The sequence below is a fragment of the Pelophylax lessonae genome (assembly GCF_965119305.1).
Source record: "Pelophylax lessonae genome assembly, chromosome: 8".
Lineage (NCBI taxonomy): Eukaryota > Metazoa > Chordata > Amphibia > Anura > Ranidae > Pelophylax > Pelophylax lessonae.
Window position 1 is genome coordinate 300582437 of NC_138775.1, and position 13188 is coordinate 300595624.

General features: G+C 47.9%; 1 protein-coding gene across 1 annotated transcript in view; it reads right to left on the minus strand.

The window, feature by feature from the left end:
* LOC309561682 (microtubule-associated serine/threonine-protein kinase 2-like) overlaps positions 1 to 13188 on the minus strand; it is a gene marked incomplete at both ends in the record, with an annotated part of 177643 nt that overhangs the window by 17210 nt on the left and 147245 nt on the right. Inside the window, 4 exons of the mRNA XM_082265670.1 lie at positions 948 to 1163; positions 1617 to 1918; positions 8903 to 9054; positions 12265 to 12374. Coding sequence (XP_082121796.1) covers positions 948 to 1163; positions 1617 to 1918; positions 8903 to 9054; positions 12265 to 12374 — 780 coding nt within the window. The remainder of the gene's footprint in view (positions 1 to 947; positions 1164 to 1616; positions 1919 to 8902; positions 9055 to 12264; positions 12375 to 13188) is intronic.

Here is a 13188-nt window from a genome sequence, read left to right on the forward strand (position 1 = left end):
CTGGCTGGATGTGCGGGAATACTGTAGCGGTGTGTACCGTATGCTTTTTCTACATACAGTATACCGCGCTGAGCCAATCACAGTGAGCGATGTATTCATTATTAAAAACAAAGCCAGCTCGGATTGGCGGAGTCAGAGAGGCGGGCTGATGAGGTTATTCTCTCTGATGCCGCCAATCCGAGCTGGCTTTGTTTTTAATAATGAATACATCGCTCACTGTGATTGGCTCAGCGCGGTATACTGTATGTAGAAAAAGCATACGGTACACACCGCTACAGTATTCCCGCACATCCAGCCAGCGCTTTGAGAGATTACACCCTGTGTACTTACCTTGGAGATTATTAGGGATGTTTGTGTACTTACCCTGCTTGGAGATTAATAGGGACGTTTGTTTTGGGCCATGTAAAGTAGTCCTCACATTTTATGCTCTGCATATGAGATGACCCCCCTATCTTTGGGGGATGTTTTTAAGGTTATAAAGTCGTCTTATACGCCAGCAAATACGGTATATATATATATATATATCCACTATCTCCATCTATTTTAAATATGCCTATGTATATACAGTTTTTGCATTAAAGTCAGTGGGATGCAATTTTGCATTGAAATCAAAAAGGAGGATTTTTGCATTGAAGTCAATGGGGCACTATTTTGCATTGAAGTCAATGGGACGCTATTTTGCATTGAAGTCAATGGGGCACTATTTTGCATTGAAGTCAATGGGACGCTATTTTGCATTGAAGTCAATGGGACGCTATTTTGCATTAAAGCCAACGGGATGCAATTATGCACTGAAGTCAAACAGGATGCAGCAAGCCATTACCGAAACCCCCCCCCTATCAGCAACCATTTTTTTCGACAGGCAATATATTGGTGCGTCCCTAATAAAAAATAAAATATATATTATATTATATATATTTCCCAAAACATTTAACAGTGACCGGTACCGGAGGGGATCATTAGGGACAGCGCTGTGGCAGATGCAGATTTGATGACTTTATTGACAGGTCGGGAAGCGCGTTTCTCTCCGGAGTCCCCGGACAGCAGCCGATGACGCGCTCTCCTCACAGCCAGGTCACTGATGGCCTTTGGGGTGGTGAAGTCCGAGGAGTCTGTGCCAGCGATGTGCGTGCTCTGATCGGAGAAGTCGGCCATGCTGCCTGCTGCAGATCACACAAATCAAAGTCAGTAAATATACTATCACACCTGCTTGTGACGGAGGGCTGAACCACAAAGACTAACTGATGCGTTTCACCCCAGAGATTGGCTAAGTCAGAGAGATTAGAGCCCAGACACATCTGGAAGAAATGTTGACATCAGTGTGCGGTCAGTCTGTAATTCAGCCTTGGACAAGCTCCGTCCTGCCTGCACCCGCTCGCCTTTTTTCGCTTCCATGCTAGAATTAGAAGCCGCCATTGTCTGACCCCCCAGGGCCTCATACTGGGTGTAAACCAGCAAAGCCTCAGTTCCACCACAAGCCGCGTCACAGCTCTAGATGAGAGAGATATGTGGACCTTGGATTCAGAGAATGGCAGCTTCCATCAGAGGCGTCTAACAAAAATGTAGAAAATAAAGTAGATGAGATATCTGACATTCCGCTCACTCGGGATCGTTACCTGTCAGTGTGGTGGAGGTGCTGATGTTACTGGAGGTAGAGGATGGAGTATTCGGTCCCAGATCTTCATCCAGTTTCAGTTCTCGCTCCACAGGCTGCGCGGCTCCCTCATGGGAGGAGGAGCTCGGCGTTGAAGGAGTTTCATGCATAGTTGCTCTCCTTTGCGGGCGGAGTTCCTCTTCAGTGGAGATTGCAAAACGCGGCATGTCGACCAGAGTGGAGCAGCGTCTGCGCACCGTCAGCGGCGGGCTGGAGTCACTCTCAGTGTGGGAAGACTCTGAGGCAGAGAGACGTTTCCGGAGGCTAAAAAGAGAAGAGATGGATGGAGATGGCGGCTCTGACTACAGCAAGAGGAGAGGAACAAGCAAGGGGCAGCGCATGAAAGTGTCTGAACTGTACACGGATGGTTCATCCTCCACCCTTCCCTATGAACAGGACAGCAAGAATCTGATTGGGTGACACAGGCAGAGCAAATAGTTCTCATTTCAGACACTTTTATAAATGGAATCAAAAGTCATAGTGTTAAGGAGGGGGGATGGGCTACAGAAGAAGGAATAGAAAGATATTATGTAGTCTTTTAAAGATAATCAATAGCAAAATTGGTTATTTATACTAAACCGCACACAGTGTCCAGGTTTTGGCTCATACAAGTTAAAAAATGGTCTCATTCTATAACTGGGGAATGGAATACATCTATAATGACCACCATCAGCTCATATTCTCCGGATTGCCAGGTAGCATGAGAGCTTCCAGGTAACTGATAATTACTTCACATGAGAAGCAAGGCCCCAATTAGGGATAATAAAGTCATTTAGGAAAAGGGAATTTTCATCCTATTAGGACAATGAACTGAAACCGGAGGCCACTCCCAATGGTTGCCAGAGAGAAAACAAGGAAATGGAGAAAACAAGGAAATGAAGAAAACAAGGAAATGGACTATTCCAGTACCCAGAATTAATACATTATTTAACCACTTCAATACCGGGCACTTTCACCCCCTTCCTGCCCAGGCCAATTTTCAGCTTTTAGCGCTGTTGCATTTTGAATGACAATTGCGCGGTCATACAACACTGTACCTAAACCAAATTTATGTCATTTTTTCCCCACAAATAGAGCTTTCTTTTGGTGGTATTTGATCACCGCAAGGCTTTTTCTTTTTTGCTACAAAAAAAAAAAGACAGAAAAAGTTTGAAAAAATAAAAAGTTTTTTTGTTTATGTTGTAAAATTTTGTAAATAGATACGTTTTTTCCTGCACTGATGAGGCCGCACTGATGAGGAGGCACTAATATGCAGCACTGATGGGCACTGATATGTGGCATTGATATGCAGCATTGGTGGGCACTGATAGGCGGCAATAACGGGCACTGGTGGGCGGCCCTGATAGCAATGATGGGCACTGGTGGGTGGCACTGATAGATGGCAATCATGGGCAGCTCTGATAAGGAGGGCACTGCGGGTCCCTGAGCCCTGATTGGCATCCCTGGTGGCCATGGGTGGGCAATCACTGGTGGCTCTAGTGGCACCCCCAAGGGTCTGCACTGGTAATCAATGCTCCGATTACCAGCACAGACCCCCCCCCCCCGTCAGGAGAGCCGCCGATCGGCTCTCCTCTACTCGTGCCTGTTAGACACAAACTGAGGAAAGCCGATCAACGGCACTTCCTATTTACTATGTGACCAGCTGTGATTGGACACAGCTGACCACATGGTAAAGAGCCTACGTCATTAGGCTCTTTACCGGGATCGAAGATGCGATGTGTATCGCACCCCCTGGGGGAGCGCAGAGCGGTCTATCCTGCTGGAAGTCATATGACGCAACCATTTCCCGGCCGTCATTTTGCTATATGGCGGGTGGGAAGTGGTTAAAAATATTAGTGTCCAGATACAAGAATTTAAATGAAATATCACATATGCAAAACAAATCAAGTGAAACACAAAAATCACGATGAACACTCAATATTGCAACATGTGGGGTGTACCCCAAGAATCCGCATACTGCTATTTTTAATTAATGTATTAATACAAATATTCATTTTAAAGTGCTCATTGGGCCCCAAGGTTCGGTGGTCCTGGACTTGAACAATTACTTTCATCTACTCCATCACAACTATTAATATACCTAAAAACGCAACAGCGCTCCTGATCAAACCGATTGCAGAATTCCCCAAACATACCCAGACTAACGTTTTTTATGTTTCTGGCAGCGATTGCCAAGGCATAGAAGTCCCTAGTTGTTCAAATAGCCGCCACCAAGAACAAACTTTCTTTTTACAAGATAAACAATCCAAATTTAGGAAGATCCAGGACCCTTGGCTTCCAATTTCTGCAGTCTACAGATTATTGGGGGAGTGGCAGTGGGGTATTGGGGCCCAGCACAGGAGGAGTTACTTAATGAGGAAAACTCAACATCATCTCTGTCTCTATCCTCCGCTTTCCTCTCCTTTCAGGTTGTCCATTATGTTTTCTCACAAGGATTGGATCCTGGGACATGGGTCCCCATTGGTTGTACTTATTCATTAATGCACGCTGCAGTTATTTGTCAGTGGACTATCCCGCTCTGAAGTCGGATGTGGCCTGGACTGGGCCCTATTTTGCTAGGTTGAATGTGTTAAAAAAAAAAAAAAAAACAAGGGGCTCCACGTACCTGAATTATGTACAGATCCTCATTCTACGACACGGTGTCATCCTCCATGAATACTATAGCATCTATTTAGTCATTTACTGTGCCTTATCCAAGTCTCTGTCCTAAATTAATGTTTGTAGCGCTTTTTTTTTTTTTCGAATAAAACAATAAACATTATTGGAAAAGAATTAGGGGGTAAGGTGTGTGGGTAGAGGGGTAAGTGTTAGAAGGTAGAGTTAAGAGTTAGTGTGTTGGGGGGGTGTTTAGCGGTTTGTGTTAGAATGGGTAGGAGGGAGGGGTTAGGTAATTAGAATGGGTCGGAGGGAGGGGTTAGGGAATTAGAATGGGTAGGAGGGAGGGGTTAGGGAATTAGAATGGGTCGGAGGGAGGGGTTAGGGAATTAGAATGGGTCGGAGGGAGGGGTTAGGGAATTAGAATGGGTCGGAGGGAGGGGTTAGGAAATTTGAATGGGTCGGAGGGAAGGGGTTAGGGAATTAGAATGGGTAGGAGGGAGGGGTTAGGGAATTAGAATGGGTTGGAGGGAGGGGTTAGGTAATTAGAATGGGTCGGAGGGAGGGGTTAGGGAATTAGAATGGGTCAGAGGGAGGGGTTAGGGAATTAGAATGGGTCGGAGGGAGGGGTTAGGGAATTAGAATGGGTAGGAGGGAGGAGTTAGGAAATTTGAATGGGTCGGAGGGAGGGGTTAGGGAAGTAGAATGGGTCGGAGGGAAGGGTTAGGGAATTAGAATGGGTAGGAGGGAGGGGTTAGGGAATTAGAATGGGTCGGAGGGAGGGGTTAGGGAATTAGAATGGGTCGGAGGGAGGGGTTAGAGAATTAGAATGGGTAGGAGGGAGGGGTTAGGGAATTTGAATGGGTCGGAGGGAGGGGTTAGGGAATTAAAATGGGTCGGAGGGAAGGGTTAGGAAATTTGAATGGGTCGGAGGGAGGGGTTAGGAAATTTGAATGGGTCGGAGGGAGGGGTTAGGAAATTTGAATGGGTCGGAGGGAGGGGTTAGGAAATTTGAATGGGTCAGAGGGAGGGGTTAGGGAATTAGAATGGGTAGGAGGGAGGGGTTAGGGAATTAGAATGGGTCGGAGGGAGGGGTTAGGTAATTAGAATGGGTAGGAGGGAGGGGTTAGGGAATTAGAATGGGTAGGAGGGAGGGGTTAGGGAATTAGAATGGGTAGGAGGGAGGGGTTAGGGAATTAGAATGGGTAGGAGGGAGGGGTTAGGAAATTTGAATGGGTCGGAGGGAGGGGTTAGGAAATTTGAATGGGTCGGAGGGAGGGGTTAGGAAATTTGAATGGGTCGGAGGGAGGGGTTAGGGAATTTGAATGGGTCGGAGGGAGGGGTTAGGGAATTAGAATGGGTCGGAGGGAGGGGTTAGGTAATTAGAATGAGTCGGAGGGAGGGGTTAGGTAATTAGAATGGGTCGGAGGGAGGGGTTAGGGAATTAGAATGGGTAGGAGGGAGGGGTTAGGGAATTAGAATGGGTAGGAGGGAGGGGTTAGGGAATTAGAATGGGTCGGAGGGAGGGGTTAGGGAATTAGAATGGGTCGGAGGGAGGGGTTAGGGAATTAGAATGGGTCGGAGGGAGGGGTTAGGAAATTTGAATGGGTCGGAGGGAAGGGGTTAGGGAATTAGAATGGGTAGGAGGGAGGGGTTAGGGAATTAGAATGGGTAGGAGGGAGGGGTTAGGAAATTTGAATGGGTCGGAGGGAGGGGTTAGGAAATTTGAATGGGTCGGAGGGAGGGGTTAGGAAATTTGAATGGGTCGGAGGGAGGGGTTAGGGAATTAGAATGGGTCGGAGGGAGGGGTTAGGGAATTAGAATGGGTCGGAGGGAGGGGTTAGGTAATTAGAATGAGTCGGAGGGAGGGGTTAGGTAATTAGAATGGGTCGGAGGGAGGGGTTAGGGAATTAGAATGGGTAGGAGGGAGGGGTTAGGGAATTAGAATGGGTAGGAGGGAGGGGTTAGGGAATTAGAATGGGTCGGAGGGAGGGGTTAGGGAATTAGAATGGGTCGGAGGGAGGGGTTAGGGAATTAGAATGGGTCGGAGGGAGGGGTTAGGAAATTTGAATGGGTCGGAGGGAAGGGGTTAGGGAATTAGAATGGGTAGGAGGGAGGGGTTAGGGAATTAGAATGGGTCGGAGGGAGGGGTTAGGTAATTAGAATGGGTCGGAGGGAGGGGTTAGGGAATTAGAATGGGTCGGAGGGAGGGGTTAGGGAATTAGAATGGGTCGGAGGGAGGGGTTAGGGAATTAGAATGGGTAGGAGGGAGGAGTTAGGAAATTTGAATGGGTCGGAGGGAGGGGTTAGGGAAGTAGAATGGGTCGGAGGGAAGGGTTAGGGAATTAGAATGGGTCGGAGGGAGGGGTTAGGGAATTAGAATGGGTCGGAGGGAGGGGTTAGAGAATTAGAATGGGTAGGAGGGAGGGGTTAGGGAATTTGAATGGGTCGGAGGGAGGGGTTAGGGAATTAAAATGGGTCGGAGGGAAGGGTTAGGAAATTTGAATGGGTCGGAGGGAGGGGTTAGGAAATTTGAATGGGTCGGAGGGAGGGGTTAGGAAATTTGAATGGGTCGGAGGGAGGGGTTAGGGAATTAGAATGGGTAGGAGGGAGGGGTTAGGGAATTAGAATGGGTCGGAGGGAGGGGTTAGGTAATTAGAATGGGTAGGAGGGAGGGGTTAGGGAATTAGAATGGGTAGGAGGGAGGGGTTAGGGAATTAGAATGGGTAGGAGGGAGGGGTTAGGGAATTAGAATGGGTAGGAGGGAGGGGTTAGGAAATTTGAATGGGTCGGAGGGAGGGGTTAGGAAATTTGAATGGGTCGGAGGGAGGGGTTAGGAAATTTGAATGGGTCGGAGGGAGGGGTTAGGGAATTTGAATGGGTCGGAGGGAGGGGTTAGGGAATTAGAATGGGTCGGAGGGAGGGGTTAGGTAATTAGAATGAGTCGGAGGGAGGGGTTAGGTAATTAGAATGGGTCGGAGGGAGGGGTTAGGGAATTAGAATGGGTAGGAGGGAGGGGTTAGGGAATTAGAATGGGTAGGAGGGAGGGGTTAGGGAATTAGAATGGGTCGGAGGGAGGGGTTAGGGAATTAGAATGGGTCGGAGGGAGGGGTTAGGGAATTAGAATGGGTCGGAGGGAGGGGTTAGGGAATTAGAATGGGTAGGAGGGAGGGGTTAGGGAATTAGAATGGGTCGGAGGGAGGGGTTAGGGAATTAGAATGGGTCGGAGGGAGGGGTTAGGGAATTAGAATGGGTAGGAGGGAGGGGTTAGGGAATTAGAATGGGTTAGGGGGTAGAGGTAGAGTTAAAGTGGTTTTAAGCCACTATAACCTATTTCATGCCATCCCCTCTGTTATAGAACAATATGTATCCCAGTGTCTGATCTATATAAAAAAATGCAGATTATACCTTATATCAGAGCGCCTCCTAGCGCTCACGTGACTCCTCGACTCTCTCCTCTTCCCGGCTGACAGCTATAGCGGGGAGGAGAAAGAGTCGAGGAGTCATGTGAGCACCGGGAGACGCTCTGATATAAGGTATAATCTGCATTTTTTTTATATAGCTCAGACACTGGGACACACATTGTTATATAACAGAGGGATGACATTATTATATTATACTATAGTATAGTTGTAGAAGAGGCAGGCACTATCATGAGCCAACAGGCAGGGAGGGAGGGGGGAGAGGAGGACAGAGCAGGGCTGCAGACGATGGAGGCACGTAAACTGACCACAGTTTATCATGGCTGCTGAGCCCTGACACCTTGGTCAGTTTACAGGGGGGAGGGCAAAACCAAGCAGGATCAGCCAGGTTTTTTAGGTGATATAGGGGGCCAAACACTGTGCTGTGTAACATGCTTTAAGGGAACAGGATCTTTATTTTGTTTTTTTTTAGTAACAAACCCTTTAAAGGAAGTGTTAGGAGATGAAATGAAAGGGCAGAGTTAGGGTTAGAGGGGGTAGGGGATTAGAATAAGATTGGGATAATTAGGGGCTGCATTATGTCATGCAGCCCTGATGGTGTAAGTTGTGAAAACAGGTGAAACTTTCTCTTTGTCTCATTGGGGAGTTGTCGCCATCAATAAAATCAAAGGTGGGACATGGGCCTAAGGGCTCTTTCACACTATCCGCTCCGTCGGCGGACTCCGTTTATCTCAGCGGGGGATCGAGCCGCCGATCCCCCGCTGAGCAGGAGAATGACAGCTGTTCTCTGCACTGTGTGCGGAGACACAGTGGTCAGAGCCCCATACATCTCTATGGGGGAATCGGATGGGAACGGACCGTCGGTCCGTTCTCATCCAATCCGATCCGCTGGACGGATGGAAAATAGGGTTTCCATCCGTCCAGATTTGACGGATCGGTTCGGATCGGATGTCAGCGGACATGTCTCCGCTGACATCCGATGCCCCATAATGATGCATGGGGGGACCGTTCAGATCCGCCAAAAAGAAAACTGACAGGCGGATCTGAACGGTCCGCCTGTGTGAAAGGGGCCTTAGTGATAACCGAGAGTCAATTAGGAAACCTTTGCAGAATAATTCTGAGGTTTTTTTTAACCCCCTCCTCATGCCTCTGTCTGGTATAAAGCTGGGGGTCTGATGTAATGTGGATTTGATGGGATGGGAAGACACAGAAACTCTGGAGAAATATTTACATTTCTGGCGATCCGATGATCCAGCCCCGGTCTCGGTTCTTCAGCCCTCCTAGGCTGTCTAACTTGTCGTCCTTCTCCTCGCTCAGACTGCGCTTTGTAGGTGGGGGAGTTTTCTCTTCATGAATGGACAGGCGCTCCATGCTGCTGTACACCTGGAAATAAGCCGAGATGACTGGATAAGAAACCTAAAAGGGCACCAAGAAGGCCGGAAAGTAGCACAAACTTCATCTCCTGACACCATGAGGCTCTGCACCTCATTCTGAGGTTCCCCATTCCCAAATCTATCTATAGACTGAAGGACCCACAACACATGCTGATAACGTGGAGCACGGAATGTCTGTACACAGGGCTGATACTATCTATGATACTGGGGACAGATGTACAGGGCTGATACTATCTATGATACTTGGGGCAGATGTACAGGGCTGATACTATCTATGATACTGGGGACAGATGTACAGGGCTGATACTATCTATGATACTGGTGACAGATGTACAGGGCTGATACTATCTATGATACTTGGGGCAGATGTACAGGGCTGATACTATCTATGATACTGGGGACAGATGTACAGGGCTGATACTATCTATGATACTGGGGACAGATGTACAGGGCTGATACTATCTATGATACTTGGGGCAGATGTACAGGGCTGATACTATCTATGATACTGGTGACAGATGTACAGGGCTGATACTATCTATGATGCTGGGGACAGATGTACAGGGCTGATACTATCTATGATACTGGGGACAGATGTACAGGGCTGATACTATCTATGATACTGGTGACAGATGTACAGGGCTGATACTATCTATGATACTTGGGGCAGATGTACAGGGCTGATACTATCTATGATACTGGGGACAGATGTACAGGGCTGATACTATCTATGATACTGGTGACAGATGTACAGGGCTGATACTATCTATGATACTTGGGGCAGATGTACAGGGCTGATACTATCTATGATACTGGTGACAGATGTACAGGGCTGATACTATCTATGATGCTGGGGACAGATGTACAGGGCTGATACTATCTATGATACTGGGGACAGATGTACAGGGCTGATACTATCTATGATACTGGTGACAGATGTACAGGGCTGATACTATCTATGATGCTGGGGACAGATGTACAGGGCTGATACTATCTATGATACTGGGGACAGATGTACAGGGCTGATACTATCTATGATACTGGTGACAGATGTACAGGGCTGATACTATCTATGATGCTGGGGACAGATGTACAGGGCTGATACTATCTATGATACTGGGGACAGATGTACAGGGCTGATACTATCTATGATGCTGGGGACAGATGTACAGGGCTGATACTATCTATGATGCTGGGGACAGATGTACAGGGCTGATACTATCTATGATACTGGGGACAGATGTACAGGGCTGATACTATCTATGATGCTGGGGACAGATGTACAGGGCTGATACTATCTATGATACTGGGGACAGATGTACAGGGCTGATACTATCTATGATACTGGGGACAGATGTACAACTCTTATAACAAAACCTGTGGAACCGAATCGGTCCTCTTCACCCACAGTAACCTGGCAGACATGTTTTATGGAACTTATGAATAAGGCGTGTAAAATGTCTTATTCCAGCAGATGACATTTCTGAGCTACGTGTGTCCATCAATGGAAAAAGCAGAAGTTTGTAAGCTCAGTACCGAGCCTTGGCCACTAGGTGGTGATGTTGTCATACAATTTCCCTTCAATTAGAAGTCCGAAATGTTCTGAACAATCTGACATATAGAAACTGCAGGAAAGAACCCGGTCTATACTACCAGATCCCACCTCTATGGTACATGATCCCCCTATCTATACTACCAGATCCCACCTCTATGGTACATGATCCCCCTATCTATACTACCAGATCCCAGCTCTATGGTACATGATCCCCCTATCTATACTACCAGATCCCAGCTCTATGGTACACGATTCTACCTGTCTATACTACCAGATCCCACCTCTATGGTACATGATCCCCCTATCTATACTACCAGATCCCAGCTCTATGGTACATGATCCCCCTATCTATACTACCAGATCCCAGCTCTATGGTACACGATTCTACCTGTCTATACTACCAGATCCCACCTCTATGGTACATGATCCCCCTATCTATACTACCAGATCCCACCTCTATGGTACATGATCCCCCTATCTATACTACCAGATCCCAGCTCTATGGTACACGATTCTACCTGTCTATACTACCAGATCCCACCTCTATGGTACATGATCCCCCTATCTATACTACCAGATCCCAGCTCTATGGTACACGATCTACCTGTCTATACTACCAGATACCAGCACTATGGTACACGATCTACCTATCTATACTACCAGATCCTACCTCTATGGTACATGATCCCCCTATCTATACTACCAGATCCCAGCTCTTTGGTACACGATCTACCTGTCTATACTACCAGATCCCAACTCTATGGTACACGATCTACCTGTCTATACTACCAGATCCCAACTCTATGGTACAGGATCTACCTGTCTATACTACCAGATACCAGCACTATGGTACACGATCTACCTATGTATACTACCAGATCCCAACTCTATGGTACAGGATCTACTTGTCTATGCTACCAGATCCCAGCTCTATGGCACACGATCATCCTGTCTATACTACCAGATCTCAGCTCCATGGTACATGATCCCCCTGTGACTGTCTATACTACCAGATCCCAGCTTTATCGTACACAATCCCCCTTACCATTTTTTTACTACTAGATTCCAGCTCTATGGTACATGATCCCCCCAGGGTGTCTATACTACCAGATCCCAGCTCTATGGGACATAATCCTCCTGTGACTGTCTATACTACCAAATATCAGCTCTATGGTACACAATCCCCCTGACTGTCTATACTACCAGATCCCAGCTCTCTGGTACATGATCCCCCTGTGACTGTCTGTGCTACCAGATCCCAGCTTTATGGTAAACAATCCCCCTTACCATTTTTACTACTAGATTTCAGCTCTCTGGTACACGATTCCCCCGGGGTGTCTATACTACCAGATCCCAGCTCTATGGTACACAATCCCTGTCTATACTACCAGATCCCAGCTCTATGGTATACGCTCCCCCTGTAACTGTCTATACTACCAGATCCTAGCTCTATGGTATACGATCCCCCTGGCTGTCTATACTACCAGATCCCAGCTCTTTGGTACACACATTCCATTGATGGTATATATTATCAGACCCCAGCTCTATGGTACAGGTTCCCCCTGACTGGCTCCTGAGGTTAGCAGCTCTTAGTTCTTTCCTCTGTCTCAGGCTCTGCAGGTGGAGACAATGGGATATTGTTACCTTGCTGTATCTGGGTGAACAGGAAGAAAACTGTTTGATCTCCAAACGATCCTCATCATTCGTGTCATCCTCCTCCTCTGAGTCCAAATGCTGATACTTCTCTGAGCGAGCTGTGCAAGCAAAAACAAAACAAAGATGAGAAGAAACGGGACAAGTGACCTCACAGGGCCCGGGACAAGTGACCTCACAGGGCCCGGGACAAGTGACCTCACAGGGCCCGGGACAAGGGACCTCACAGGGCCCGGGACCTCACAGGGCCCGGGACAAGGGACCTCACAGGGCCCGGGACAAGTGATCTCACAGGGCCCGGGACAAGTGACCTCACAGGGCCCGGGACAAGTGACCTCACAGGGCCCGGGACAAGTGACCTCACAGGGCCCGGGACAAGTGACCTCACAGGGCCCGGGACAAGTGACCTCACAGGGCCCGGGACAAGTGACCTCACAGGGCCCGGGACAAGTGACCTCACAGGGCCCGGGACAAGTGACCTCACAGGGCCCGGGACAAGTGACCTCACAGGGCCCAGGAGAAGTGACATCTTATTTACAGGAAGGCCAGGAGGATGTAGTGGATTGCTTAGTACAGAGGGATCCCTAAGGATTCACATTAGATGAAGAAATCAATGGTTCACTTTTGGGATACAATCTACAAACTGATTAAGGTCAGAACTTACAGATATCCGCAGGAAAGATTTTCTGACTACTACTATGCTGACCACAGAAAGGCAGAGATCCTACTATGAGCAAGAAGTGGAGACGTCCTTCTGTCCTACCATGAGCCCTGGGGGAGATCCGAGTGATAAGCAGGAACATATCCATCTATCCATTGGCCCCAGGACCCATCACAATCCACACATGGAAGAATCATACCAGAAGCCACTTCCATGGAAATTCCCAGCAGATGTTACCCCCACCAAAAGGGCAG